The sequence below is a fragment of the Taurulus bubalis genome (genome assembly GCF_910589615.1).
Source record: "Taurulus bubalis genome assembly, chromosome: 3".
NCBI classification, from domain to species: Eukaryota; Metazoa; Chordata; class Actinopteri; order Perciformes; family Cottidae; genus Taurulus; species Taurulus bubalis.
Genome location: NC_136591.1, coordinates 14,857,445 through 14,884,840, shown reverse-complemented (window position 1 = coordinate 14,884,840; position 27,396 = coordinate 14,857,445). Strand labels below are relative to the sequence as shown.

The 27,396-nt window shown below is 41.8% G+C and overlaps 1 protein-coding gene across 1 annotated transcript; it reads left to right on the top strand.

The window, feature by feature from the left end:
- Nucleotides 1–13,199: 13,199 nt before the first annotated feature.
- rce1a (Ras converting CAAX endopeptidase 1a) lies at nucleotides 13,200–16,156 on the top strand (the record flags this gene model as incomplete). The annotated part of the gene is made up of 8 exons (XM_079215493.1): nucleotides 13,200–13,369; nucleotides 13,783–13,885; nucleotides 13,999–14,082; nucleotides 14,220–14,298; nucleotides 14,407–14,574; nucleotides 15,223–15,294; nucleotides 15,386–15,448; nucleotides 15,927–16,156. The coding sequence occupies 8 exons, from the start codon at nucleotides 13,200–13,202 to the stop codon at nucleotides 16,154–16,156; spliced, it is 969 nt and encodes a 322-aa protein (XP_079071619.1).
- Nucleotides 16,157–27,396: the final 11,240 nt, after the last annotated feature.

Here is a 27,396-nt window from a genome sequence, read left to right as displayed (position 1 = left end):
TTTGACATCCCTTTGACACAAGTCAAACAAAGCTCAATCCCTGTCTCTGCACACAGGTTCTAAGCCTGTTCTTAATGCTCAAGCCTATTATTAATCAAAAGTGGGCGAGACCACCTACACGGTGGAAAGCGAGCGGTGCAAAAGCATGACAAACCCCTACAAGCTTTGTTCTCCCTTTTGAGCAGATTAGATAATGACCCTGGCAGTGTGAACGTAATAATACTGAAAATATTATCCCATGTTTTGACGCTTCCTTCCCTTCCTGCCTTGATTTTTCTGTGTCAGCATTAAGGAACGGCCCTTTTTGATCACCAGCCATACCAAACCACCCAACGGACAACACTTCTTGTGAGTAAACTGCATGGCCGTTATTAGACCTGATCGAATTTTGCCCATCTGGTGGGGCCCGATGAGAAGAATACATCCTCATAATCAGATGATGGACGGCAGAAGGCAGATTCAGGCAGCCAGTGGCCATTTCATTATCCAATCTCTCTGTTGCCCTGGCTGGTTATTGAGCGGTGGAAGCGATGCAGAGGTGGAGTGGACTCAGGGGAGGCTTGGTGTACAAAAGCAAATGAGTGGAGAGGGAAGAGCAAGCGGAAATATCGAATAGAGAAGAAATAGAAAAGGGGGCTCCCTCTGATTGGCAGAATGCTGTATTGATTGTGGGGAACATCCAGGGCCCTCACACATTTTGTTTTATTAATAGCCTCAAAATGATTCATTATGAAATCTAAATGCCAAACACCATTGATATGTGGTCTCTATGAGGAAAATTAGAGATTAGTTTTTTTTTTCTCTCCTAATACTAATTCCCGATCCCATACAGGTGATACAATGTCAGTATCGGCCCACAATACCAATCTGGAGATCAGCTTGGTGCAGAAAACAGAAAAGTCCACTTATAGGTAAAAACAGTGTCCCTGGAGTGACAATACAATTAACCAATTATCTTTGAAGCATTTATTGTGAATAGTATTTCAATAAAATAATCTTAACTCAAGGTCAGCCTGCTAGCTTTTCCAAAGCCTTCATCCGTACCACATGGTCAGTGAATGGACCACTTGTTTTACATGACCAAAGTTCCATACGTAGAGGACTACTGAACAAACTCCAGAACAACTTGCCAGATAGAATCTCCAAAGGGAAGCTAACAATGGTAGCGTCTGCTGCTACTGACAAAACATGAGGAAATTGTTACTAGTTAGCTAGCGTTAGCTGCTGGCCCACCACCCTCTCGTCCAATAATGGTCACTTTGGCTTTTTATAAAATGGTAACAGCCAAAGTGCCAAACTTCAAAGCACTAGTCCACATACCAAAAGGTATTATACAGTCTATGCTAAGAAACAAAGTTAATATAATTTCAACAGATAACAAACCAAACAAACCTGTAGCTTTTCCACAGTCACATTTTTACAGGAATAAAACAAACTACAAATACTTCTTCTCTGACATACTTCATAGAGGATAGGAGGATAAAAGGTCTTAGTCCAATGGTTAAGGTTCGTCAATGGTTTTCAATATAAAAGTGATTTAAAACTGTGTAAAAAACTAGATATCAGCACAGCAATATCACAGAGAAATGATTAACCTCCCGTCTGATGTGAGAGGTTAATCAATATTTCACGTGTCCCTCGCTTCTTGTGCACTTTTCTCAGTCTCTGCACTGTAAATGATCTCACTGAGATTCACCATTAGAGGATAATCCATAAAAGCAAAAGAGCCATGACTGTCATGGGTGGATGAGTAGATCTAGACGAGACGGAGGATGAGGTGGGAGTCAGAGGAGGAGGAAGAGGAGGAGTGGGTTTGAAGGGCGAGGAGAGGTGAAGGGAATAAGATGAAAGGAGGGGCAGATGTGAGATGCTGCTGGTCTTTCTGGAGAGAAAAAACACACACACACACACACACACACACACACACACACACACACACACACACACACACACACACACACACACCAAAGCTTGGATGATCTGTGTGGATGATGAAGAGAGAGGAGGAAAATGAGGAAGAGGAGCGAGCGCATGCGCCGAAGTGGCTCGCTTTGGCAGGGTGATGGATTGCCTGTTCTGTGCCACGCATTTTCTAATCAACCCACAGCCACATCCTGGGGGTGGAGAGAGAGAGAGAGAGAGAGAGAGAGAGAGAGAGAGAGAGAGAGAGGGAGAGAGAGAGAGAGAGAGAGAGAGAGAGAGACAAAGAAACGCTGTCTGACAAAGGAAGACAAAGGAAGGGAAGAATAATAGAGAGAAATAGATAAAGGGAATGCAGTCCATATGAGCGGAGTGGAGTGGCTAGAGGGTTTGTGGTATGAACTGCTGTTAACACACTCACACACGGCGTTACACAACACAACACACTGCGAATAACACCGCCCTGTACACCACGCAAAGCCAAGGGAACCAACCAACGCAACATCACACTCTATCAATCTGTATCGCAGCATTACAGCACCACACACCAGTGTTGTGCACGCACCTCAAAACAATGCAACATGTAACAATGTAACAAAACCCTGCACAACACCACCAATTCAGAGGCCAGAATCAGGAAGCCTGGAACACACGCGCACACACACACACACACACACACACACACACACACACACACACACACACACACACACACACACACACACACACACACACACAGACACACACACAGACACACACACAGTGCGAGACCCGCCGCCACCGTGTGTGCTGCTGTGTCGGTACTTGGTCCTGAACTGAAAATGTATTAAAAATAGATAAATATTTTCAAAAACATGCTTTAATCTAACGAAACATGCTTTAATCTAACGAAATATCCTGGAACGGAAAGGTATTCGCTGAATTTGACAAAAAAAGTATTGGCCTTTAAATAATAATGAAAATAATTAAATGATGGGTAAAAACAAAATGCCTGTTCTTCAATCAGAGAGTTGGTGGTTCGCCCCCCGGCCCCAGCTCTGCTAGGCCATGTCGTTGTGTCCTTGAGCAAGACACTTAACCCCTAATTGCTCCCCGTTGCGTGTCTACGGTGTATAGAGCAAAAATGTAAGTCGCTTTGGATAAAAGCGTCAGCTAAATGAAATGTAATGATTAATGTAAAGAACATAATTCAACACCTAAAGGGCTGAAGTGCTGACATCACTTCCTGTTCAACTAGCTTCTGTAACTCGGTTAATGTCCAAATTATTTTTAAAAAAAAAGGGTAGATGACCTCATCCATGAAGATATCAACGATGGATAAGATGCAGCTTGATTTTTTTTTACATAAAGAACAATAACAACACAGACCAACAGATATTTTTCAGTGGCAGCTGACTCTCACGCCTTCTTGTTGACCTTTACAATTAGGACCTTTTGAAGATGCAAAATATGTATCCTAAAATATTATCATCGGTTTTGATATTGTAGCTTCCAATCCTGTTTTTCTTGGACATTTGTTGTTCTTTTTCCCCCTCCTTCACTCTCTCTCTCACCGCCCACTGCAGGGGCCGGGCGAGTGTGTGAGAGTGTGTGGGAGAGAGAAAGACGAAAGAGAGAAATAAAGTTAAGAGTCAAATGTGTCTCCTCCAGAAACAAATGAACAGAGGGCTAAATATACTCCAATTGACAAATGAACTCTGCGGTGAATTATGGCCTCATGACAAAACTCATCACACTATTTTTATATCTTCAACCTGTTTAAAAAAAGATTTTCCCCTCCGCATGTATTCTTAGTCACTGGAACCGAGACGGTGCTTTTGTATGATAAGTTATAAAGAGAAGGGTTATAGTCATAGGACATCGAATTAAAATGTAACATTACAGGCAGATAAAAAAAATCAAACATTTAAGTGTGAAACAGCAAATCATACACATATTGGTTGGGTATGTTTTCATATTTGAAAGCATGACAGAGCCAGAGAGCATGTCTGCTCCACATTATGTAACATTTAGAGTGTACAAGTCCTACAAGCCAGTGTTATGAACGCTCTGCTCCCCTCCCCCACCACCAAACACCGCCGCTCCTTCTTTTACTTTCATTTTTCTCTTTCTCACAATTGGTTCCATTCAGTGTTTTCTCTTAAATTCACAGATGACACATATGTATATACCTTGAGTTTATATATTTATATTCTTAAGGTAAAGGTAAATCTAAACTAGTTCCAGACCTATTTTTTTTTACCTATCTATGAAATATGGCGATGGAAATGTGTGAATGAGATTGATGTAGCTCTACCGTTAGGAGATTTGTCTCTAGGTATATATAAAGGAAAAAAGAAGCCCATATATCCTGCGCCAAGCCCCAAAACACTCGACTCTGCATGTCCCATAATGCAACTCTTTGATTAAACCTCCCATGTCTTTCAAACGCCAAACCTCCAGTTGGTAACAAAGGCTTTCAGTCATAAATGTGTAGTCTCAAACCCAAGCTGAGAGAAGCTACCCCTGATGACATCATTATTTTTTATTATTATTCAGACTTTAGAAATCTCCCTCCAGAGACGCAGAAGAACTCATACAACTGTTTTCACAGGCTGCTCGTGACTAGCAGGCTTAACTGAACTTCATGCGTAGAATCCATAAATGTGCCTGTGAATCGACATATTTCTTGAATCGTCGGGAAAGAAAAATCAAGTAAACTGCTCCTAAAAAACTTCTGCGGCCTCTTTGTCGAATTGGCAAGATAGATGCTTCGCTTGCTAGTGATTTGTTAAAGTGAAACAAAGCAGGAAAAAGTGAGCACTGCCACTCCGCTCCAAGTGGTAGCATAGCGATCTCAGGGCTCTCAAGTGTCACGCATTGAGCGTGACTGTCACGCATTTCGGTCTTAAGTCACGCCCTCCCGCCACACATCGTATTTCTCACGCTGAAAAAAACTCTAGGCTATTTAATGTGCCGCAGCGCACAAACATGACCTGGTCGCGCTGCCCTCACCATGGAGGAATCAAGCACGTCTCCCCCGAATCCTCTGGAGTTCTGCCGCGAGGTGCCACTCATCAGCCAATCAAAAAAAGAAATGGGCTACACGAATAGCTAATCAGAAAAACGTATCTGTTGTATCTGGGTGAAATGCAATCCAGCAACCAATGAAAATAAAGCTAATAATAATATGGGGGGGAGGGCTGCTGGTCTGTGGTCCGGGCCTTTGTGTAGACGGTATGAACAACACTACCAATTCAATTCAATTCAGTTTATTTTATATAGCCCAACATCACAAATACAAGTTTGCCTCGGAGGGCTTTACAATCTATACACATAACATCCCTGTCCCGGGACCTCACATCGGATCAGGAAAAACTGTCACACGTCTGTTGCGTCGGATGCTGTGCGTGTATACCGAGGCAAAAGAGCATACGGCCATGCTAACCGCTCTGAGAAGCTGTTCTTAGGCTCAGTGGTGCTTAAAGCTAAACGCTAATGTCAGCATGCTAACACGCTCACCAAGGCAGTGCTAGTTTAGACTGGTTTAGCATGCTAACATTTGCTAATTAGCACCAAAACAAAAAGTACAGTTATTAGTTTTGAAGGTCATTAAGTCCAAGACAAAATGGGAATATTAGAGTTCATAATTTGATTGTTTACATTCTGGTGTAGTCTGTAGCATCCTAGTTAGCCGCTTTGTAGGAATAGGCAGTGATCTTCATTTTACGCACAAACTAGTTGCTTTTGTGTGTTTTGTATGAAATAGGCACCAGATCAAACTGGACAAAATGCAACAATGTTTCTATAAGAGCAACAGTGTTTCTATAAGAGCAACAGTGTTTCTATAAGAGCAACAGTGTTTCTATAAGAGCATGCCACTATGTAATTAAACAAACGGCATTATATAAACCTTGTGTCCTTGCTATTTTCGCAGCTTCACTGTGTTAACACGAATCTTACATGTACATTATGCAGAGGTTTCTATCCATGATCATAAACCGACTATGTATTATGCATCTAGCAACGGAGATATATTAGCGTGTGTGTGTGTGTGTGTGTGTGCGTGTGTGGCTGCTGCTATGCTATGATGGAGTATGTATCCTGCAGTCCTGTCTGCTCCTAAATAGCCCTGCTGTCTAGCACGCAGTAAGGCGATAGAAAATGAAGAAAAAAGAGCAAGAAAGCTGGAGAACAGGGAAACGCTCAGACGGAGAGAATGCACCTGTAGCAATCAGCGGCTCTATTTAAATATCAAAGGAGTGCCCGTTCACATGACCCTGTTAGCAGATAGGCCTAACCCTGGCAGTGGAGATGAAAGCAAACGGGAAACGTTTAAGACTCCCTCACCTTTGTTCTCTCCTCTCATCATTAAGCACTACTCGCTGCAATTCAAAAGGCAGTCAACTAGAGATGCTGCTGACAGAGAAGCAAACGCACCACCAACCTCACGACTCTCTGAAGGTCACGATCAGGGTTTTGTGCTTATGGAGGGACAACCCATTTGCTCATGGAGATTGGGTTTCTAAGTGATACCAATGACGGCCGCGTGCTGAGATCTAACATCTCTCAGAGAGCATCGTTCAGTACGCTTAATGGCTAGTTGGTTTGTGTACAGCGCTCTGAGCTGAAGAGGCCGTTGAGACACAAATTCTGCTGTTGTGCTGGATACATTGTGCTGGATACATGTCCGTAGAATGCTCCTAAAACCTGAATAATATCCCACATGTTTTAATCTGAAAAGGCTAGATTCAGAATAAGGCCTAATTCAGAATATCCAAACAGGGTACGATGTTTTCATGAACCACATAAAATTTGGAATAAGAGTGGAACATAGTCATTGTTTGTAATTCTGAAAAGTGGAAATGAGTCAGCATTTTTTTTAACTATGCAATTCCAGAACATAAGCCAAGTGGTTAAAGATGAACTGGCTGCTAGTGTGAGCGTTACTCCAGACAAAGGTCAACACGGGTCAACTCCAGGTGGGAAAGTACAGTATGGTGGTGCAGCATATCAGATTGGCGTTATACAGTAGGACAGCACAAGTGTTGTATCCTCAATCACATCTACATTCAACTGCTAGCACTTAGACGACCCTAATGAAGCCTTCCTACCTGCAACAAACCCATTTTCCTTCAGGCTACATCCACACTAATACCTTTTTGTTTTGAAAATGCTAGGTTTAGTACAGGTTTATGCCCCTAAACCAGAGACGTTTTAGGGGCTCCAGGGTTGAATTTCCGTCTGGACGTTCGCCTCCTGGTTGGGTCACCACACTCCTATCCTGAGACGCTTGTTTTGTTCTGCACAACTTTTAGGAAACTGTAAAGGAACAAAGCATAAACGCTGCTCTCCACTACAACACTCAGCAGGGCAACTAGTGGGAGAACTAAACTAACTATTATTTTCAGTGTTAATTATTCGATTAGTTGTTTTGTTTTGTTTGTACAAAATGTTGATCAGTGTTTCCACAAAGACAAAGATGATACCCTCAAATGTCTGATTTTGTTCACAAGTCAACGTTATTCAGTTTACGGTCTCAGAGGAGTAACGGAACCAGGAAATATTCACATCTAAGAAGGTTGAATCAGAGAATTTAGACTTTCTTTTCTAAGAAAATTACTCAAACTGATCATTAGATTATCAAAATAGTGAATTTAATAGTCAAAAACAAATTCATAAATTGTAGCAGCGTAGTGAGAACAGATGACGACGAAACAGAGGGAACTGAGTGGGATATGTGTTGACCAAATTCCTTAACCCTTATTATAATAAAACTTTAATTTGTAACTTTGTGAGACAGAGATAGTGGCCGTCTTGTTACTGCGGGTTTTCCACTAAATGTGTCTCTGTTTAAGTGCACGTGTGTGAATGACAGAGGTAGATCTTAAGCATCAAAGAATATATATTTGACTTGTGCTAATAATATAGGAAGTACAATAATACAACGTTGTGTTGTCTGCAACCAGCTGCAGAAAGACTAGACAATCTCCTTCCTGTTTCCACCGGCATGCCCAGTTAACATGAATGGTCATGTGATGTGCGTTTTAAAGGAAAACGTATGAATGTGGACGCCACGGAGCCGAAGAAAGCCGTCGCTGTCTGAAAGAATTGGCTTCAGACTAAAATGAGCTCCAATAGAGCTAGAGGAACCAGCAGCTCAAATTCTCTCCGTGTTCTTTTAAATCGGCACTCGCTTGCTGTTGCCGGCTCGCCTCCTCTCAGTTTGACCCATCGGCCTCGTGAGAGCCTGACAGGTGGGCTGCTGCCGACAAACACACAAACACACAACATCTCTGGTATCAAGCTGTGGTTTTTGGAGACCGTAATACATATTGGACACGATCAGGAGCGTACTTATTGTAATTGTGGAATCATTCTTTTCACGTGCCTAACCCGTTCTTTATGGGGCTTATACGTGGAGTTACAGTACTTAGTAATAATAATAGCACACCAAACCATGTATTTTTACTTAAGTTTCATCTGTTGCCAGATCTTTCTAAAAACACAATTCAAAAGAGTCAGTTAAATACGGTTTCCTCGGATTTCTAGTTCCTTAGAAGTATACTGAGTCCAGACCCATTATTTATGTTAATACTACTATTGCTGCAAACAATACTACTACTACTACTACTACTACTACTACTACTACTACTACTACTACTACTGTTGATTTGACTAAACTGCGCTAATGCTACTACCACTGCTGCTACTATCACTGAGGTCAATGGTACTAAAGTACTTGAACACCACTACTAATACTATTACTACTGCATCTAGATATCTACTTCTACCTCTTGTATCGCCCAGACATATTTAGACCTAAAAGATAGATTATCAATATCATTGTTTTGGACAACAGGGTACCTTTAAAGATTTAGATAGCGTTCTAAATTATTGTAATTTGATCCAAACGTGTCAGAATAAATCCCTTCAGGTTCACAGCTGTCTTCTAGACAGGCAATCCCCACAGAACGTCTCTACATTAAATATGAATTAATAACCTGGCTGCATCACATCCATTAATACAGAGGTGGACGACCGTACCATCTGCTTTTACATATTTCCGGCCTCACCAATATCTGCCTCATCCCCTGATCACAACACACATATGTTTAGGCCCATAAGCCAAACACTGTCACCTCCCCAGCAAGCTACAAATATGACTCATTACTCAGCAAAACTACGATATTGTTGGATCATGAATAACATCAAAGCACCACTGCTGCTATACGTGTGTGTGTGCATGTGTTGTGAACCATTTTGAGCTCATTTCCCCCTTAACCATCCCACCAAATCCTCTCCTCCTGAAGTATCAGAACCATCTGGAAGCAGAGGATATTGCACGGAGCTGTTAATGCGCCAGAGAAGCTTCATTTCGGGTCCAGATGATTCAAACATGGCCTCTGTCTCCGCTCATTACTGCCGCTCTGTCTGCGCGGATTGCAGCGGATTGCGTTTCTCCCAGGGCCACGCTGCCGGGGAGGATGAGGATGGATGGACGCGTACTGTTTCTGCTGCTCCCTATTAAAGCCACGATGGTGTAGTAACCGGATCGGATTTGACTATTAACAGGCTTTGCTTGAAAAAGGGGGGGGTCGGGGGGGACCATTGCAAAATCCATCACTCCTTTTTTTCTTTTTTCATTTAAATGTCAACTTTCGTCTATCGTGCCATCGTGCAGGTGGGTCTGAACACGGGGGGATTCCACCGCACAGACAACACCACATAAAGGGAAGACATCAGCACGCGCACACACGCCCTCTTTACGCCCCCCCCCCCCCCTCTCACACACACACACACACACACAGACACACACACCAGCAGGGATTGAGAGGTAAATATAATAATAATAATAATAATAATAATAATAATAATAATAATAAACGCTCAATAATAAAGCAGAATTTACCTATTACCACAAAAGCCCCATTTTTGCGTCACTTCGAACGATTCGACATCACGTGCCAATTACATTTACCTCATAGAGATTCACGTCAGCAGGAATACAGGCGGAAATAAATAATATCCACGAACATAAAGGTGCCTTTAACGTCACCGTGTCGCTGGAGGAGCAGGCCAGCTGCTCAGTGCACGGGCTGCAGGAGGAGAGACGGGTGATGGAGAGGAGAGGGGGTCACATAAACAGGCCCGTACCCGCTGATGTTTGCCGATGGAGGTCCGGGACCGGCTCGGATCTGTGTGTAATTCCTCCTTCTGGGTGGGTGGGTGGGTCCGGGTGCGGGTTCTGTCAGTCCCCTCACGGCCTGGGAGGCGGAGAGGTAGAGAGCAGGAGCGGAGAAGAAGAAGAAGAAGAAGAAGAAGAAGAAGAAGAAGAAGAAGAAGAAGAAGAAGAAGATGGAGCAGATGGAGCGCAGGGTATCAGGATCCGTATCATCGCCTCTCCTCCGTTCACGTTACACCGGAGACTGAGACACGTTCACTCCTCCGGATATAACAACAGACAGCCCGATGTCCCCCCTCCCTCTCTCTCTCTCTCTCTCTCTCTCTCTCTCTCTCTCTCTCTCTCTCTCTCTCTCTCTCTCTCTCTGTCTCGTTCTCTCTCTCTCTCTCTCCCTCCCTCTCTCTGTCTTTCTCTCTCTAAAGAAAAATAAATTTGTCACACGAATATTGTGCTGCCTTTAAGGGGCACCCGGTAAATTCGGGTTTCCAAATATCTGGTGCCTTCAAGGACTCATAAATGCACCAATACATGTCATTTAGGAGCCATTGATGTTGATGTTTGGTTGCCAGGTTGAGGTTGGTGTTTATCCTCCTTGTGCATTACATGGACCGCCAACATTCAAGTAAAGGGGCTTTATATTTATATATTTGCCCTTCTGTCCGTCAGTCGGTAGCTTCGCTGTTCTGGGACATGCAGACTAATATCAGGACCCGGGCTGTTCACCTCCAAAGCTGCTCAAAACACTACCGGTCAACACCACGCGGACTACAAATGGAAACCAGAACGCTTCCGATACCAAAAACGTTTCAGATATCTGCATTTATATGCAGATATCTGAAACGTCTGTTGAGATCAGCCCAGATGGAAATGTCCACCATCGTGACCTCATGGACACCCATAGTTCCCAGAGGATGAATCCCAACAATGTTGATGATCCCCTAACTTTTCCTCAGTGCCACCACAAGACTCACATTTAAGTTTTAATTTGAATTTTTTTTTCTGACTCTGGTGTGAGATTAGTCTCCAAATGGTCACCAATGTGTGTCACATGTATACAGTTCTGAAACATTGCATGCAAAGCACAATAGAAGCCAGATGATCACCTTTTAATAAACTCCTGGTGTAAGTTTAAAACGAAAGCCACGACATTCATTACTTTGGCTCCATCTGGTGACAAAATGTTGTTTCGCACAAACAAAAGGTATGGCTTCAGAGTGTGGTGGAATTATTTGTAACTCCTATTCACAAGCTTCGGATGAGATGTTTAAAACAATGAGATCCAACAACAACCTTTAAGCTTCTGAGTATTCAATACAAGTTACATATCTTCCGACGGGTCGGGTAGCACATGGACATGCACAGATAGGAGTGTGTAAAGGAGTGTGTAAGGGAGGTAAAGGGTGCATCAGAGGTTATATAGTTTGCTTCATTGTATTATGGTCATTGTGGAGATAACGCTATCTTATCATTAGGGAGGCTACAAGTTTCTGGGTCCCAGCGGCAAATTCACAAGCCGAAGGCCAGAGGAGACAGACAACCAAGCGGCCTTGATAGTGGGACAAAAGAATGTGTTCTTCAGGTCAAAAAGGGAGTGAAAGTCTAACGATCATAATGAGATGCTCAAGGAGTTCCAGCACAAAAAGGTCATTGCCAGCATAAGCACAACATAGTTATATAAAATATAATATGATATTCAAACCTGCAACAGTTATAACTTGCAGTAGGGTTTCCATTAGAATAGGACTACAGTAGAAAGACTCCAATCTCATTAAAAAAATCTTCTTCTCAAATAACATAAGTTAACATGGACAAAAAGTCATCAACCTGCTTTAAAAATACAATGGAGATAGGAAGAAAAAAAGCACAACATTAACGATGGTCCTGCTGTATTCCAGTGTGCCAGTAAGCATGAGTGACCAAGTCAACAAACAAGGCCCTGAAACCAAAGCAGCTAAATGGAATCCAGCCGATTGTATTTGACACCTGTGCTTTTCTGACCTTGACATGTCCAAATGTCTTCTGTGACAAAAGTGTGTTAATTTAGGATGATTTATATCAAATGTGATTATTGTTCAAGATAATCATTAAATTCATGAATTCTTAAAAACACTAATTACAGGAGGATCCTCCAGTCCGAACCAACCAAAACATAAGAAATATCTACGAAGTCAGACCACAGATAAAAACAACATCAAATTATATTTAAGTGATGAAAGAAAGAAAAGTAATAAAGTGTGCAGTTTTCAATGTAATCAGCAAATGCTAATGGAGGATTTACTTGTAATTCATTTTGGGTTATAATTACATGCTAACAGAAATACAAAAAATATCACAATGGGGTGCAGCGTGGGAGATTTATGTGTATATATATATATCTATATCTATATATATATATATATATATATATATATATATATATATATATATATGTATATATATATCTATAGATATATATATACATATATATATATATATATAGATATATATATATATATATATATATATATATATATATATATATATATATATATATATATAATCTGAGCCATATTCCTTAAATCGTTTTGTCATATTGAGCCCTTCAAAGACCGGAATGTAAAACTAATTAGTTTTTTCCGTTTGAGGGTTTTTAGGGTTCGGGTTGAAGGTTACGTTAGAAGGAAAATCAGACAAAGGTAGTTTATTTTTGGGGGGGTGGGGGTACGATACTAACCGAAACAAAGGAAATGACTAGTGAAGTACTACTTCCAGACACAAGGCGGCAGCAACAATGCCCGCTGCAATAAAACCCCTCGAAGAAGAAGAAGAAGAAGAAGAAGAAGAAGAAGAAGAAGTGTGTGTGTGTGTGTGTGTGTGTGTGTGTGTGTGTGTGTGTGTGTGTGTGTGTGTGTGTGTGTGTGTGTGTGTGTGTGTGTGTGTGTGTGTGGGGGGGGGGGCAATTAATGATGACGTCGTCATAAAGCGCCCTCCAGCTAGCAACATTAGCTCGCGCCTCGAAGGAGAGAGTGTTGACACCTCCACGCCGCGTGCCGGTGGCTGTTTCATCTCGTTAGATGGTCCACCGACCGCCCCGGTGCCGAGGAGTCGTTTGCTTCAGCCTCAACCGGCAGTCGCCATGGCGGAGGAGGAGAACTTGTCGCCGAGTCTGCTGACAGACGGGACCAAGCGCAGCAATGGCGACTTCGTACCGCCGGACGGCTTGTGCTGGGTGTCGGTGCTGTCCTGTCTGCTGCTGGCGTGCTCTTATGTCGGGAGCTTGTACGTGTGGAAGAGTGACCTGCCGAGGTGAGCACACACGCGCACAGCATCGCTCTCTGCGCCGGGCTCATCAGTATTTTACCAAATGGCTCAATTCTACAGCAACGTCACAAACCTTTTTACAGCAATCAATCAATCCAACTTTTATTTTAGACTCGAGGTCCAGATGAGACTGAACATGAATTGCAATACAGTTGCAGACACAATTAAATAATACAAAGTACATATTTTCCCACAATGCCTTCCAAAGAATTTAGAACTTAACATTATGTCTGATCAAACAAGAGGATTTAATTTTCAGAGTCATTAGGCTGGCAAATAAATTCATACATCAGATTTCTTAAGACTGTGTAGTTTAAAAAGTGGGGTTAAATGGTCGTCGCCAGCTTGAGTTTTGTCCTCTGATGATGTGATGAAGGTCTGTGCCGGTCCGTTCTCAGGGATCACCCCACTGTGATAAAGAGACGCTTCACCAGTGTGCTCATCGTGTCGGGCCTGTCGCCTCTCTTTGTGTTTGCATGGAGGGAATTCACAGATGTCAGGGTGAGTCCACGTCTCAGAAATTACAGACCATAACCCCTGAGGATTTAACGTATTGATTTGTTATCATACGTACTGTGTAGTCATGTTGCCGTCTGGTGTATTTTGTGTGTCAGACTGGCCCATCGTTACTGGCTCTCATGGGGATCCGGTTTGAAGGCCTCATTCCTGCAATCCTACTTCCTCTGATGCTCACCATGGTAAGGAACACAATCATTTTATGGTGACAACTATTTCGTAAATAAGTCCTACATTTCTAGTAATAAGCCATTTCTTCTCATACGTAGTGATATCTGTCAAATTCTGAGAGCCTGTCTTGTGTCGTCCTGTGCTGCAGGTCCTGTTTCTGGGCCCCCTCATGCAATTAGCTATGGACTGTCCCTGGAGCTTCATGGATGGGGTCTGGGTGGCCTTGGGTGAGACGGACAACATGCTGGATTGTGTTCACTTTCTTTTTGAGTGACAAATATTTTGCGCCATTGCCTGTGGTCTCTAAAGCCTCCTCTGTCTCTGTCCTCCTGCAGACCCGTGGTTCTGGATGTTGTGTCTCAGCGACATGCGATGGCTGAGGAATCAGGTGGTGGCGCCACTGACGGAGGAGCTGGTGTTCAGGGCCTGCATGCTGCCCATGTTGGTGCCGTGTGCCGGTCCTCTCGCTGCCATCTTCACCTGCCCCCTCTTCTTTGGAGTGGGTGAGTTCTGCAGCGTCGGATTCACGATACTCACAACATTGCTCGAGTGAATGAGGAGCAGAAGTAGGTCTACTTTATGATTGAAAGGGGTCATAGCAGTGTTTTTGCAGGTTTAGCCTCATTGACATCTCAGTGGGAAACCTTTTACCCTACTTACTCCAGTTGTAGTTGCTTGGCAGATTCAGATCAACAGTATTCTATTCAAACAAATGGTTAATATACAAATGATGATTATTAAAACAAGAAGGCATTATTTGTCCCTAGGTGGAAATTCACAAGCTACCATGCAATACAATGTATTCATTGTATTCCGATTTTAGGTAGCTAATGTTCTCTAAAATGGATCAACGCAAACATGTTTCAGCAGTCTGTACATTTATTTATAAAGTCTGTGGAAATAAATGGAATCAGTAGCTGCTTAGAAATGTATCTTATCTTAAGAAGGATTAGCTGTGAAACATAATCTGGTACTGCCCCTTTAAGTCGCTGTCTGGCCTTTGGTCTGGTTTCTGGTCTAAAAGTGCATTCACGTTTTTAAATGTTTTTGTTTTGAATCCACGTAGCACTCACATGGCTTTTAAAGCAGCTGATTAGTTGGCTGATGTCAATCGCGGCTGTTTGTCTCTAACGCTGCAGTCTCTCCTCCAGCTCACTTCCACCACGTGATCGAGCTGCTGAGGTTCAGACAGGGGACGCTGTCCGGGATCTTCCTCTCCGCAGGTTAGCGACGTGTCAGAGTTTTAATTTTTTTACTGCGACCATATGACTGTATGGTGACGGGCACTGATGATGACCCGTGTTTGTCCTTCAGTGTTCCAGTTCTCCTACACAGCGGTGTTTGGAGCCTACACGGCCTTCCTCTTCATCCGAACAGGTGAGGAGCTTTCACTTCCATTTTGCATCACACGTTGTTTTTGTTGTCCCGCTGATAACGTTCGGACGCAGATGTGTTGATTCTTAAATGTTATTATTTTCACACCAAAAAAAAAAATCAAATTACAACCAACATAATACATTTTTTAATTCCTGATTAATATAACAACACATGTACCCAACTAATATTATATTTTATCTTCTCTTTAAAAACAAACAAATGTAACAAGATTATAGACCCTACCTGAAGAAACATTTAGATCTATTAGAGAAATCTATTTTAAGTGACTACTACTAACAGAAACACCTTTTGCATGTTGTGCAAATTTACGTATTTAAAAATAAAAAGTATTACAACAAAAATCTCCCCAGCCCGGCATACTCCCTTTTCATGTGTCAAATGTTTCCACATCCCTCCCCCTCCCCCCGCGCGCTGTGTACTAGTCTGTCTCCAGCAATGTTCTCTTCCTGTGTTGCAGGTCACCTGATGGGTCCGGTGCTCTGCCACTCCTTCTGTAACTACATGGGTTTCCCGGCGGTCAGCACGGCGATGGAGCACCCCCACCGCTTCGCCGTCCTCTCCTCCTACCTGATGGGGGTCCTCCTCTTCCTGTTCTTCCTCTTCCCCTTCACCGACCCCTCCTACTATGGCCTCCCAACACCAGTGTGCACCCTCACCCCCTTCTCCAGCTCCCTCTGCCGCTCCTGACCCCCCCCCCCCCCCCCCCTCCCTCTGCTATCATCTTGTCATGTTTTCTTTATGCCAAGTTATGAGTTTAGGTGAAGTCCAGTTTGGGCCGACAGCGCTAACAGCCATTTGGACTAAGTTGCCATGTTCTATGGACCCTCTATGTCATTAAATCAGCTGAAGCTCTTCTACAGTGACTGTTTGAGTAGGTTGGGGACAGCCTCTGTAACCTTTTAGGCCAGACGCTGAAGGATCCTCTCACGTAGACAGATCTCATCCACCTGTGACGAAGCCACATGGGTACCTTTTGGGTGTTTCCCCGCGGTCTGACTCCACTTTTTAAAAGGATGATTCTAGTTTATTTCAGGTCTTATTTTTGCAATTTAGGCAGCCGTGTCTATCAGTAATAATACAAGAAGTGACGTCCATTCCAGTGTTGGGTGTCCTCTCTTTCAGTTTGTAATCTGGATAAACATCCACGTCCACCCAATGGAAATGATGGCCAAAACTATAAAAATAAGACCTTAGCTGTAGAGTTCTGCTACAGGTCTTAATAAAGTATAAAGTTTGGAGTCGGGTTGGGCTCATTTTGTTCTGTGAGGCTTGGGTTCAGGTTGGATGGTAAATTGGGTAGTACTAGTTGGGCTCAACTGAATCTTAAAGGAGCGGGTCAAGGCCTGGTTTCGCCGTACTGAACTTTATCATGTTCTAATGGACTTGAATTATCATTTGATGCCTTTGAGCATCTCTGTAGTGGCTCATGGAAATCTTTTAAGTGGGCTGTTGTAGAAATCAGTTTTTCTTATGGCTGCACTGCATTGTGGTCCATGGAGGCTCACAAATCCCGCTGCTGTAGCAGGACACGTTGGTGGGACGTTGAAAAAAGAACTGCACAGCAGGAACATGTCTAAATCACCTACATTTTCTGACGTTATGGGCTGGATTTCTTCTTTGCTTGAAGTCGGACAGCACGACTCTGCTGTTTTCCAGAAACGTTCAGCCGGACGCGGTCAGTGTTTTATACGATGTATTACTAGTTATTTATATACCTTCTGTATGTTTCAGTGCTGGTGGTCGGGTTTCTTTGTTTGTGAATCTGGGTATTGGGATGTTTTAAAGGGGTTTGTTCATTATTGCTGAAACATACTATGTGTCACTATCAGTCAAACAATAACTGATTCCAGACTGCTCTGAAAGGTGGGCCTTTTCTGTCTCAACCCCACTGTGGGTGCTGCTTTGGTCTGCTGAGGTCCATCAAGGACCATGTGCAGACGTCCGTAGTTTCTGTGTTCCATATCCGTGTTGAGTAGTGTAATCCTTTAGCTTTAGGATTTTTATGCAACATTGTCCCAACACTACAGCTCCCAAATTTGAGTTTGTATAGCCTGAAATGTCTGCATTCGTGTCCTTAAAGAGTATGTTTTGGTCTTGGAGATTAGTTCCCTTTTACTGTGAGTCTTTCAATCAGAGGCTCGTTGGTTGAAGCTCCGATAGTCTATGTTGATGTGTCCTTGCGCAAGACACAAATGTAATGAGACGTGGTCAGACAATAACAAACGGACTGGATTGAGTAAGAACTGCGCAAAAAGGTTATTTTTCTACACTTATCATAACAATCTTAACAGATTGTCGGTGGCCAAAAGCAGCACTTTCAGTGGCTGTACATTGAGGATGACGCGTTTCCTCGAGCTGTTACATTACAACTTGTTTGGCAGCTTCAGCGTTCTCACTCGACACGGGACCACTTACAGAAAGTTACTTGCGTTCCAGGCTGAAAAATACCGAAGTTTCCCCTTTAACGTTAGATCTGCTTCACCAGAACTCGGCAATAGCTTGTCATTAAATGTTGTCATGAACTGCGAGGAATAATCGGCAAACCGAGACTCAAGAAATGCAAAGTTTTGTTCGGGACCAACATTTCAGTTGCGACCGTTATTATGCGCACTAGACCTATGGACCACTGTACGGTCTTGTAATATTCTCGTCCTCTATGGAGGACATCAAGGTCGCATCACTGGCTTTTTTCTTCTTTTTTTTGATATAAGTGTTATTTGATTAAACTGTCAAACGAGAAGATAATTTCTAATCTGACTCGTTGACCTCTCGACTGTTGCTCAGTCGGTGATGTTTGCGGTGCTTCTGAGAGTTCTGATACTGTGAAGAAGTGGGCTGCTGGGTCTTCAGCAATACATCCTCTATATTGGATCCATTTTATGTGACTGAGAGTAAAGCGGTAGATTCTCATATGTATGTTAATTCTTCTTGGCAGGTCATTTATTTTCGGTAAGAGAACTATTGTGATGTGAACGTACCTGTAGCTGGCAGCAGAGGGCGCTGCTGGGAGACGCTGCATCCTGTTTATTGACCTGCTGACATCAGTCATTCATCACCGGGAAAACCAATCCGCTCTAACTTATTTTAGCTGTAGCTTTGACAGAATGATGTAGTCCTCTACATCATTCTGTCATTATTGATTGATTATTGATTGCCGAGAGGAGGAACCCTGTGAGGAGGATCTCTCTGCTGCTAGATCCCCGTTTCAAAACGTTTGTGCTGCCGCCCACATTGTGCTCGACCTTTCCTCAACTTCACAAATAAGCTGTGACACAACGGTCCAGATCACCTTTGCTCCAAGATTACACTTCATTCACGTAGGAATGGATCATCTTTAACTGGCTGACCAGTTTGTGACTTGACTGTTGAAACCCTGGTTTCTTGTTCTTACACAGGAGCGTTAAAATGCAATTTGACTGTATAGAAATGATAACCTGCATCAAATATATTGAGATCACACTTGTATATAGCAGCAATGTGTAGATTTTACAATGCATTAAAGATGCATCATAGCATATTTTTCTTTATTGAGAATTTGCTTCAGACTTTGGCCTCTGGTTTCCTGGTGGTAGTGACTACATTTGTGTGTGTGTGTGTGTATATATATATATATATATATATATATATATATATATATATATATATATATATATATATATATATATATATATATATATATATATATATATATATATATATATATATATATATATATATATTAAAAAAAAAATGTCATTCACGATATGATGCAACATTTTATGAATGAGGCTTTCTTTCTCAATGTATCATTTTCAATGTTCTGATTTTAAGACTAGGGATTTAGTTTGTCAGTTTACGACACTCAAAGCCCAGACTTCTGGTCGCACGTAGAAACACACCTACTTTTAAACTAAAGTATTATTTAAGGACATGAGTCATCCTGCATTGTACGTAAATCTGAGTTTGCACGGCTGCATGCAAACAGAAATATTTGGAATATAAATTTGCGATCAGGGTTCTATGTAAATGTTTTTAAATGTAAAAAAGACGGAATAGTTTGCATGTGAGCGTAGTCGATGACGCTGCGATGGTGTGCGTGTGTTCTCTCCTTCAACAATCGGTCATGAAACTACCCAGCTGACTTTCATTGTCAGCGTCCAGGGGACAGATGTTCGTTCTGTGGATGTCGGCACGCCATGTCTTTTTCCATGCAACCACTGGTGGGCACTATTTGATAGCAAACACATAGTGGCTTTAATGAAGCACTATTTTCTCAAGTGAAACGATGCATTGTCCTGCGCTGCTGCTTAGAAGTGCTGACAAACTGAAGGTTGATTGACTTCATAGATTGAATCGCATGTTGCCAGCTTCTCCTTGCCTATTAAAGTCCCAGAGCAGTCCTTTGTTCAAGCATCTCCCTCAATCAGCTAATCCAAATATCTATATTTATTTCTGTAAGCGGGGCACAGGTCGAAGTTCTCTCCTTTTTATTTTCTTTCTAACTGTGCTCATGCATTGCTCAGCCCAGAAACTCTCCAGAAATGATTTGCCAACCTCCTGAACACTTTTCTTTTTCATCATGTCGGATCTTGAGCTTTTCAGCTTCCTGTCACCGGCTTAACCTCAGACACAATCGGGGTTAGGGAAACACTAGTTTTGCCTTTACCGCTGTAAAAAGAGAGAAAAGATACGCTTCGTATTTTCCCCTGAACCCCGTCCTCTGCCAGCAACAACATCAGTATTTGCTGTTGAAGATGGAAAACCTGTTTTTAATATTCAGACGGCAGCAGCGAGAGACGTTGCAGAGTCTATTTTTGCTAAGCTTTAGCAGCGCCGTTATTTTAATACAGAGCACCCAGAGGAGGAATATCAGAACTTGTGAAAAGCGAATTGTGAGTGACCTGGTGAAACCGAACTCCACAGATGTTTATATTGAGCACTATCTTTTGTAATCAGATCTATTTTGGTGACGGGAACAGAGTATACAGATATGTGCATGTATTTTATGCTCACCGTGTCACACTTGTTGTACAATTCAAGTTAGAGACGACTGAACCGTGTTTTGGTATGACAATCTTTTACAGAAACTTTGGAGTCACTCTGCAAAATATCTATTTGTAAATAAATGTTTTTTTTTGCCGTTATTGATGTCTCATCACATTCATGTCAGTTTGTGCAGATGCTTAGGATGTATTGGCAATTTATCTGTGATCTTTGTCTTGATTTGACAAAGATTAATTTCTCCCATTTCATTATTTTGTAATTAGTTAAGATTAAATATAGAAGCCAAAAATCTTTGTCGCTCTTAACTTGTCAAATACTGTTGCTTGGTCAGTTTCTCCATGATGCTCTAGGTATCCTCTTGTGAGCATCTTGGACGTAGCAGGGAAGGTGTGTTTGTTTCTGCTTGTTACAGGCAGTGTCTTTTCAAAATAAAATTCCATGTTCACAGGGAACTTACATTTTCTGCTTAAACCTCCAATTTAAGTTCATTTAGTTTTTACTTGATGCACTACTTGGCTAGGTTTAGGAAAAGATCTTTTTTTTTTTATTCAGTAATTTTGTTTGTTACGTAACTGGCCTTAGCTAAGCATATATGCAACGTATCAAAAGTAATTCCAGGGTGGCTGTGCCATTCCCATATTGAGCCCTATGTGGTTTGCTGCCTGCAAGTTCCACCAGTTAAACAAACAAAAAAGCAATATAACATGAGGGTGGTATGGGATAATATTATTTTGTGGGTGGATGTGGACGATCTGTATATTTTCTTGCTTTTTGGACAATCATACCTGTAAATTGTATTTTGAATACTTGTACTCTGTAAACTGACCCAGTAATGTCAGTTACACAGCACTTTTAAAGTAGCTGTCAAATGTTGCTCTGGCTTTTCCGATGTGTTGGTGGTTCGGTCATGTGGCTTGAATTTCACAGCTCTTGTCATATCTCAACTTCTAGATGTACAAGTTGATCTCCCCCAGTCCTGTTTGGTTTTTAAAAGGCTCGCACTCGAGAGAAAGAAACTTGTGATTGACAGTTGACTGAGAGGAAAAGGAGCATCCTGCTGTGATCATTTTCGCTGTTCATTAAAATTCAGATGATCTCCCAGCGGCAGAGGAAATCAAAAGGAGCAGACTGTTCCGTCGGTAGGAGATGCTGTTCTCTCTCTTTGCTGTTGAAAAACTAGAGGAAATCACTGCATTTATCAACCTGGATGTTACGCTCATAATTGTAGCCGCACCGACTTTGTTCCCCAGCGAGTCTTGTTTGGCAAAATTGCCTCAACGCCATTAAAAAATTGGTTGGCAGATAATTTTCTACAGCTGAATTCGAACCAAATGGAGGTTGTTATATCCACCCAGCTGGTGTCGTCCCGAAGCTGATAAAAAGTATTGTCCCTTCACCTGTCATTGCAGGACTTCCCTGCCTACAAGTGGTCCAAAATGCTGCATACATTTCATTAACTTCTTGCACCCCGGATCCCCCATACGTGGATCAGGCGCTCTGGGGTTCCCTGTACCCATTCTTTAAGTAGTCGCATGATCCCCCTATGAGTTCTAATAGTTGTGTTATTTTATATCATTTTTTTCAGAATTTAGCTGTGACATTTTTTTATATTTTCAAATAACTCTTTTATAACATATTGTTATAACTATAAACATCCAGCATGATCTGAGCATAATTTGATCAAGATTCCCCAAAAATGCATTGTCGAGTCGACCCCGAGTTTTTCCAACTCCATGCTTCAAGGCCTAAACAACAACCTGCAGAGTTGTAAGACCCCTCTTTGTAAAGATAGCGACCTAAAGAATCGGAATCTGCAAGATCACAAATGTAAAAAAAATTAAAATCACAATAAAACGAAGCATTGGGGATGGCCATGGAGTTTGTCAAAAACTGTGTCGTTCGGTTAAAAAATGTAGAAGTTATAAGCTTTGTCTTTTCACCATTTGTTTGGTGCATGAAAGTCTGACGAAGGCGTGTGACGCAGTCTAAAAAACCTACCACCTTCACAGAAGCAGGCAGACTCGAAAAACGGGACAAGGAAGTAGGAAAAATGGCCGCCGCTGAAAAATGACGGCGATGTTACAGGGTTTATGTAATTACATAAACTTATTGGTAAGTTTAATTTCTTCTGTTCGTCAATACCTCTTCCCAGAAGGCTTTACTGTATTTCAGCAAGTTAGCCAGCCAATCACCTTTCCGTCTGTAACCACAAAACAACCAGAAAATGTCTGCTGTGGCCAATTAGTGCTCGTATCGCAACCACGAAGTAACTACAAAATGGCGTCTTCGAGCTCACGGAGACTCAAGATAATTGTCGAGAACGGCCGACTAAGATTGTTTACGTTAGTTCAACTGCGAGGTCACGGAGCCCAAGGACACTTGCGGTCAATGACCAGAACGGCCAACTTATTGTTTTCTTCTCATCAACAAGACAGCCAAAGTAAGTCAGTCCTGTCTAGCTATTGTCAATACAAATTATTTGAGATAAATTGATATTTGGCTCAGTAACGAGCTCACCCGCTAGCTAACGTGTCCTAATGTAGTTATAACGTCACCTGTCCTATCACTGTATAACGGTATATTACAGCTTGCTCTCCAATATTATCCTTAGCTAGGTCTGTGGTTACTGGATACAAAAGGACAAACAAACTGCCCCGGACACAAAAGACTTCTGGGGTCAAGTATGCACTGCACTTGGGATTCCCAATAATAATCGTAATAGATTTCGACTTCAAAAGTCACATGGTTTTCCCAAGGTGTACATGATTATAAAAATATATGTTTACATTTGTTCTTTAATTTAAGCAGAAACTATCTTAAGTTGTGACTTCCTGCATATATGTAAATGTTTCCTTGTGATGTCATATATTCAATGTTTAAATATGTGTCAACCAAGGGCCACCGCATTTCAAAGCACTGTGTGACTATTTAAGGACAATAAGTAGGGTTATATAATTTAACGCATTCATATATTAATATAAAACACAGGACGCATTTACTGTTGGAAAAAATACAGGTATTATTCTAAACAATTCTCTTTTTTCCCCTGACCCATAATTTGTTCATTTTGTAGATGATATCTCGCTGGTTAGCTGTAGTGTGGAGGAAAGTTTGGGTGCACATTGAATTGTGTGGGTAATAATGATTTCACAGCAGCTTAAGATGTTGGTCTATGGTGCTTCAGAGTAACAAGCAAAAAGAAGCTAGAGGAAAATAAGGTTGTTTAGGAAACATGGCCAAAAAGTGCACCACACAATAAATGACATTGACAAATCAATGTCTTCCAAAAACAAAGAGAACTTTTTTTTTTATTTGTTTTATCGAAAGTGGATGCAGCATTTGACAGTAACCCAGTGGTGGGCCGTCAGGGCCTGCTAAGCCTTCTCTGCTGGTCTAAACAGAATCACAAAGTTTAAATTTATATTTTTTATAAAAAAATACTTTAATAATTAAAAGTTACAGCCATTTTATAAAAATTGTATTGTTTTTTACAAATACACTACATTTATTATAATTATTTTTCCCTATTAGCTTATTTTCTCATTGCCCAGCTCCTGTGTTGCTCTGTTGTCTGCCTTCTCTTCAGCCTTCAGAAGCCTTCAGCCTGCTGTGTGGGTATTTTACATGTATGTATACTTTTTGGGAAGTTATATGTATATATTTTTTTATTTTTTTTCAGCATAGGTTATGATTTCAAAATTTAGATGTTGATTGTTTTTTTTTCGAATGTTCCTTTTTGGTCACAGTTCAGTTATCACTCTCACTGTCCACCTTCCTGCATTCACTCACTTTGGTATTACCTCGTCAGCTCTATCACTGTCCTGTCCACTCTGCTGCACTCACCTAATCAGTTCACTCAGTGCACCTGGTAGTCACACTCATCCCATCAGCTTATTCTGTTCATCTGTTAGTCACACCCACCTCGTCAGCTCTATCACTCCCACCTGTCCACTCTGCTGCACTTATTCCCTCTAGTATACAAGCTCCAGCTTCACTCATTGCCAGATTGTTCTCTGCATTTATGCCAGACAGTCACCCACCATCTCCCCTGCAGATCCAGTATACTGGAAATGGACATAAATCACCTGAATAAGTTAGTCATTACTATTTAAAGTTAATTCTGCTACATTTTGAGGCCTTGTTTTTTTTTTTTAAATCTTGAATGTTTATTTTCTTTCAAAGAACAAGCCAGATGTGCCATCATCTCCCCTGCTGATCCAGGAGACTGAAAGCCAGAATGATGATGATGGCCATAAAACACCTGAACAAGTTAGTCACTGTTAGATTTGCTTAACTTTATGTTGGAGGCAAATATGACTCGTTTAGTGATGGAGTTAGGATCATGCATTGTAGCCTCCACCATAAAATAGATGTGTGTGTGTGAATGGGTTGATGTGAATCACATGCTGTAAAGCGCTTCAGATAAAAGCGCTATAAAAATGCTTTCCATTTACCATACATCTGCTGCAGTGTGCACACAACATGTTTATATATAATGAGCATAGTGTCTTGTATTATTTGCATTATGTTTCACATATAGATTATTTTATTAATTTTAAAATGACTTGAGTATCTTTATTATATATAGCTATGATTTATATCAGGGATTCCCAAAGTGTGGTGCGCGCGAGCTGCCTCGAGGGGGTGCGCGAGAGGAAAAATGTAATGGTGTTCTAATGGTGTAATAATTAATATTAAACATAATTTAAAAAAATTAGTAGGATTTTTTAATTATAAAAATTCCCTTTGTAAGATTTACATTTAATTACAATTTAAAATCGTACAATTTAATAAATAGATGCACTTCCGGTCCGGCCGCCAGACTGTCTTTTACGTACACACTAGCTAGCCTAGCTTGTGCACCTAACGTCATTTCATTCATTCAGCAACATCCATGAAAATGTTAAACTGGCTGAAATCGGAGAAGCTGTCAGGTGGGACATCTGAAGCTATCAGTAATAAAAAGGAGAGGGACAGAGAGAGAGAGTGAGGAACCGGAGGGAGAGAAACGGAGAGGTGCATTGGGGAGAGACCGGGAGAAGAAATCAACCGGGAGTCGGAGAAAGAGGAGACCCATCGCGGAGTCAAGGTGAAAAAAGAGGAAACGAGAGTGAGCATCAGACTGGGAAAAAAAAGAGGAAATATGATGACAATTATCTGGATCTGGGCTTCACTTGGATTGGCAATGCAGATGCGAAGCCACAGTGCGTGTTGTGCAGTGAGGTTCTGGCTAACAGCTGTCTGTAGCCTCTTATTTGCGCCGCCACCTGAACACCAAGCATGCCAGTGCAAGTCAGAAGCCCCTTACATTTTTTAGATCCAAATTGGAAGAGTTACAAAACAGCCAAAAACAATTGCAGTCTCATTCATGTGTTGGCGCTACACCAGGGATTCCCAAAGTGTGGTGCGCGCACCCCTGGAGCCTCTTTTTTTTTATATATCTGTTTCTGAGCCTATGTGCCACTCTTTGTTCTTTACGTGGCTTACTGTGTTTAAGTAAATACATGTGAAATGCAATCTGCCGCTGCGCCTGTGCGTGTGTCCTCGCCATCCTTATTGCTCTTTAAAAGTGACGCCTTGTGTATCTGAAATTTATACAGCGGACTAAATCTTGTAACAAACGCCACGCGCGAGCAAACAGTTCTCGCATTGGTCCGATTTTATGCGGCTATAAATAGGCTCTGTTGTGTTTTTTTTTTTTTTAAGGTGTGGGGGTTGGGGGTACGTGAACCCGGTCGGGATGTAGAAGGGGGTGCGTGGCCTAAAAAGTTTGGGAACCGCTGATTTATATGAATGACAAGACGAGAAGTCATAACACACTTCGCACACTACAGAATCAAAGGACATATATAACCCAATACTAGTCAGAAACATTACATGGCATGACAGCAGTGCCGCTGCTAGCCATTTTGGTGCCCTAAGCATAACTCCTTCATGGTGCCCCCTCCCCGGGAAAAAAAAAAGTTTGTTTCTGCCAGTTTAACAGTTTATTAACACCAAACCAACACACACTGTACATTTGAAAGTGCAAACTTTTCTTCAGTAAACACATAAATTACATTAAATAATAATATGTACAAACAAGAATAGTCAATCTTCTTAAATAAAACAAAGATAATCTTCTTAAATAAAACAAAGATTTAGAGGACGAAAAGTCACAACAGCTAAAACAAACATTCAAGTAAAAAGCAAAATCCTCTTTGACCAAATTATCAAAATAAAACAAAGACATCATTTTTGAGAGAGCCATAATGTTATTCTGTATGGATCAAGCATTTCCACCAGTTTTGGGAGGCTCTATAGAGGCTGCATTTCTTCGCTGCAAAATCTCTAATTAGGTCATCATATGACAGCTTCTGAGCTTTTTCACCATTGACGCTGATGACAGCAAGACGACTTGGATGTTCCTGCCCCATTGTTGAACGCAAGTATGTTTTAATGAGCTTTAGTTTTGAGAAACTATGCTCAGCAGAGGCAACTGTAACAGGGAGAGTCAATGCGATTTGAAGAGCAACCCAGAGATTTGGAAACACCTCTTGAAGGAATTTCTCATGGAGAAATGTGAGCAACTCCAAGGCAGTTGTCTTTGGCGGCAGTTGTGGAAGGTTGATGATTTCCTGAACCATCTCAAGTCCATCAATATCAGAACTTCCTTTCTCAGTCAGTGTCTTCTGCATTTCAATGCAGTTTTTTTGTAAGTCCTCCTTTGACATTCCGTCCACTCCAAATTTGTCTCCGACCTAGGACAGTACGCTCCGGGACAACGGGTCTGGCTGTCGACTCGGGATCTTCCACTCCGAGTTGAGTCCAAGACGTTGGCTCCCCGTTATGTGGGTCCGTTCCCTGTTTCACGGGTCATTAACCCTGCAGCCATCTGGCTGCGTCTACCACCAGCCATGCGAATCCATCCCACCTTCCACGTCTCCAGGGTTAAACCTGTCCGA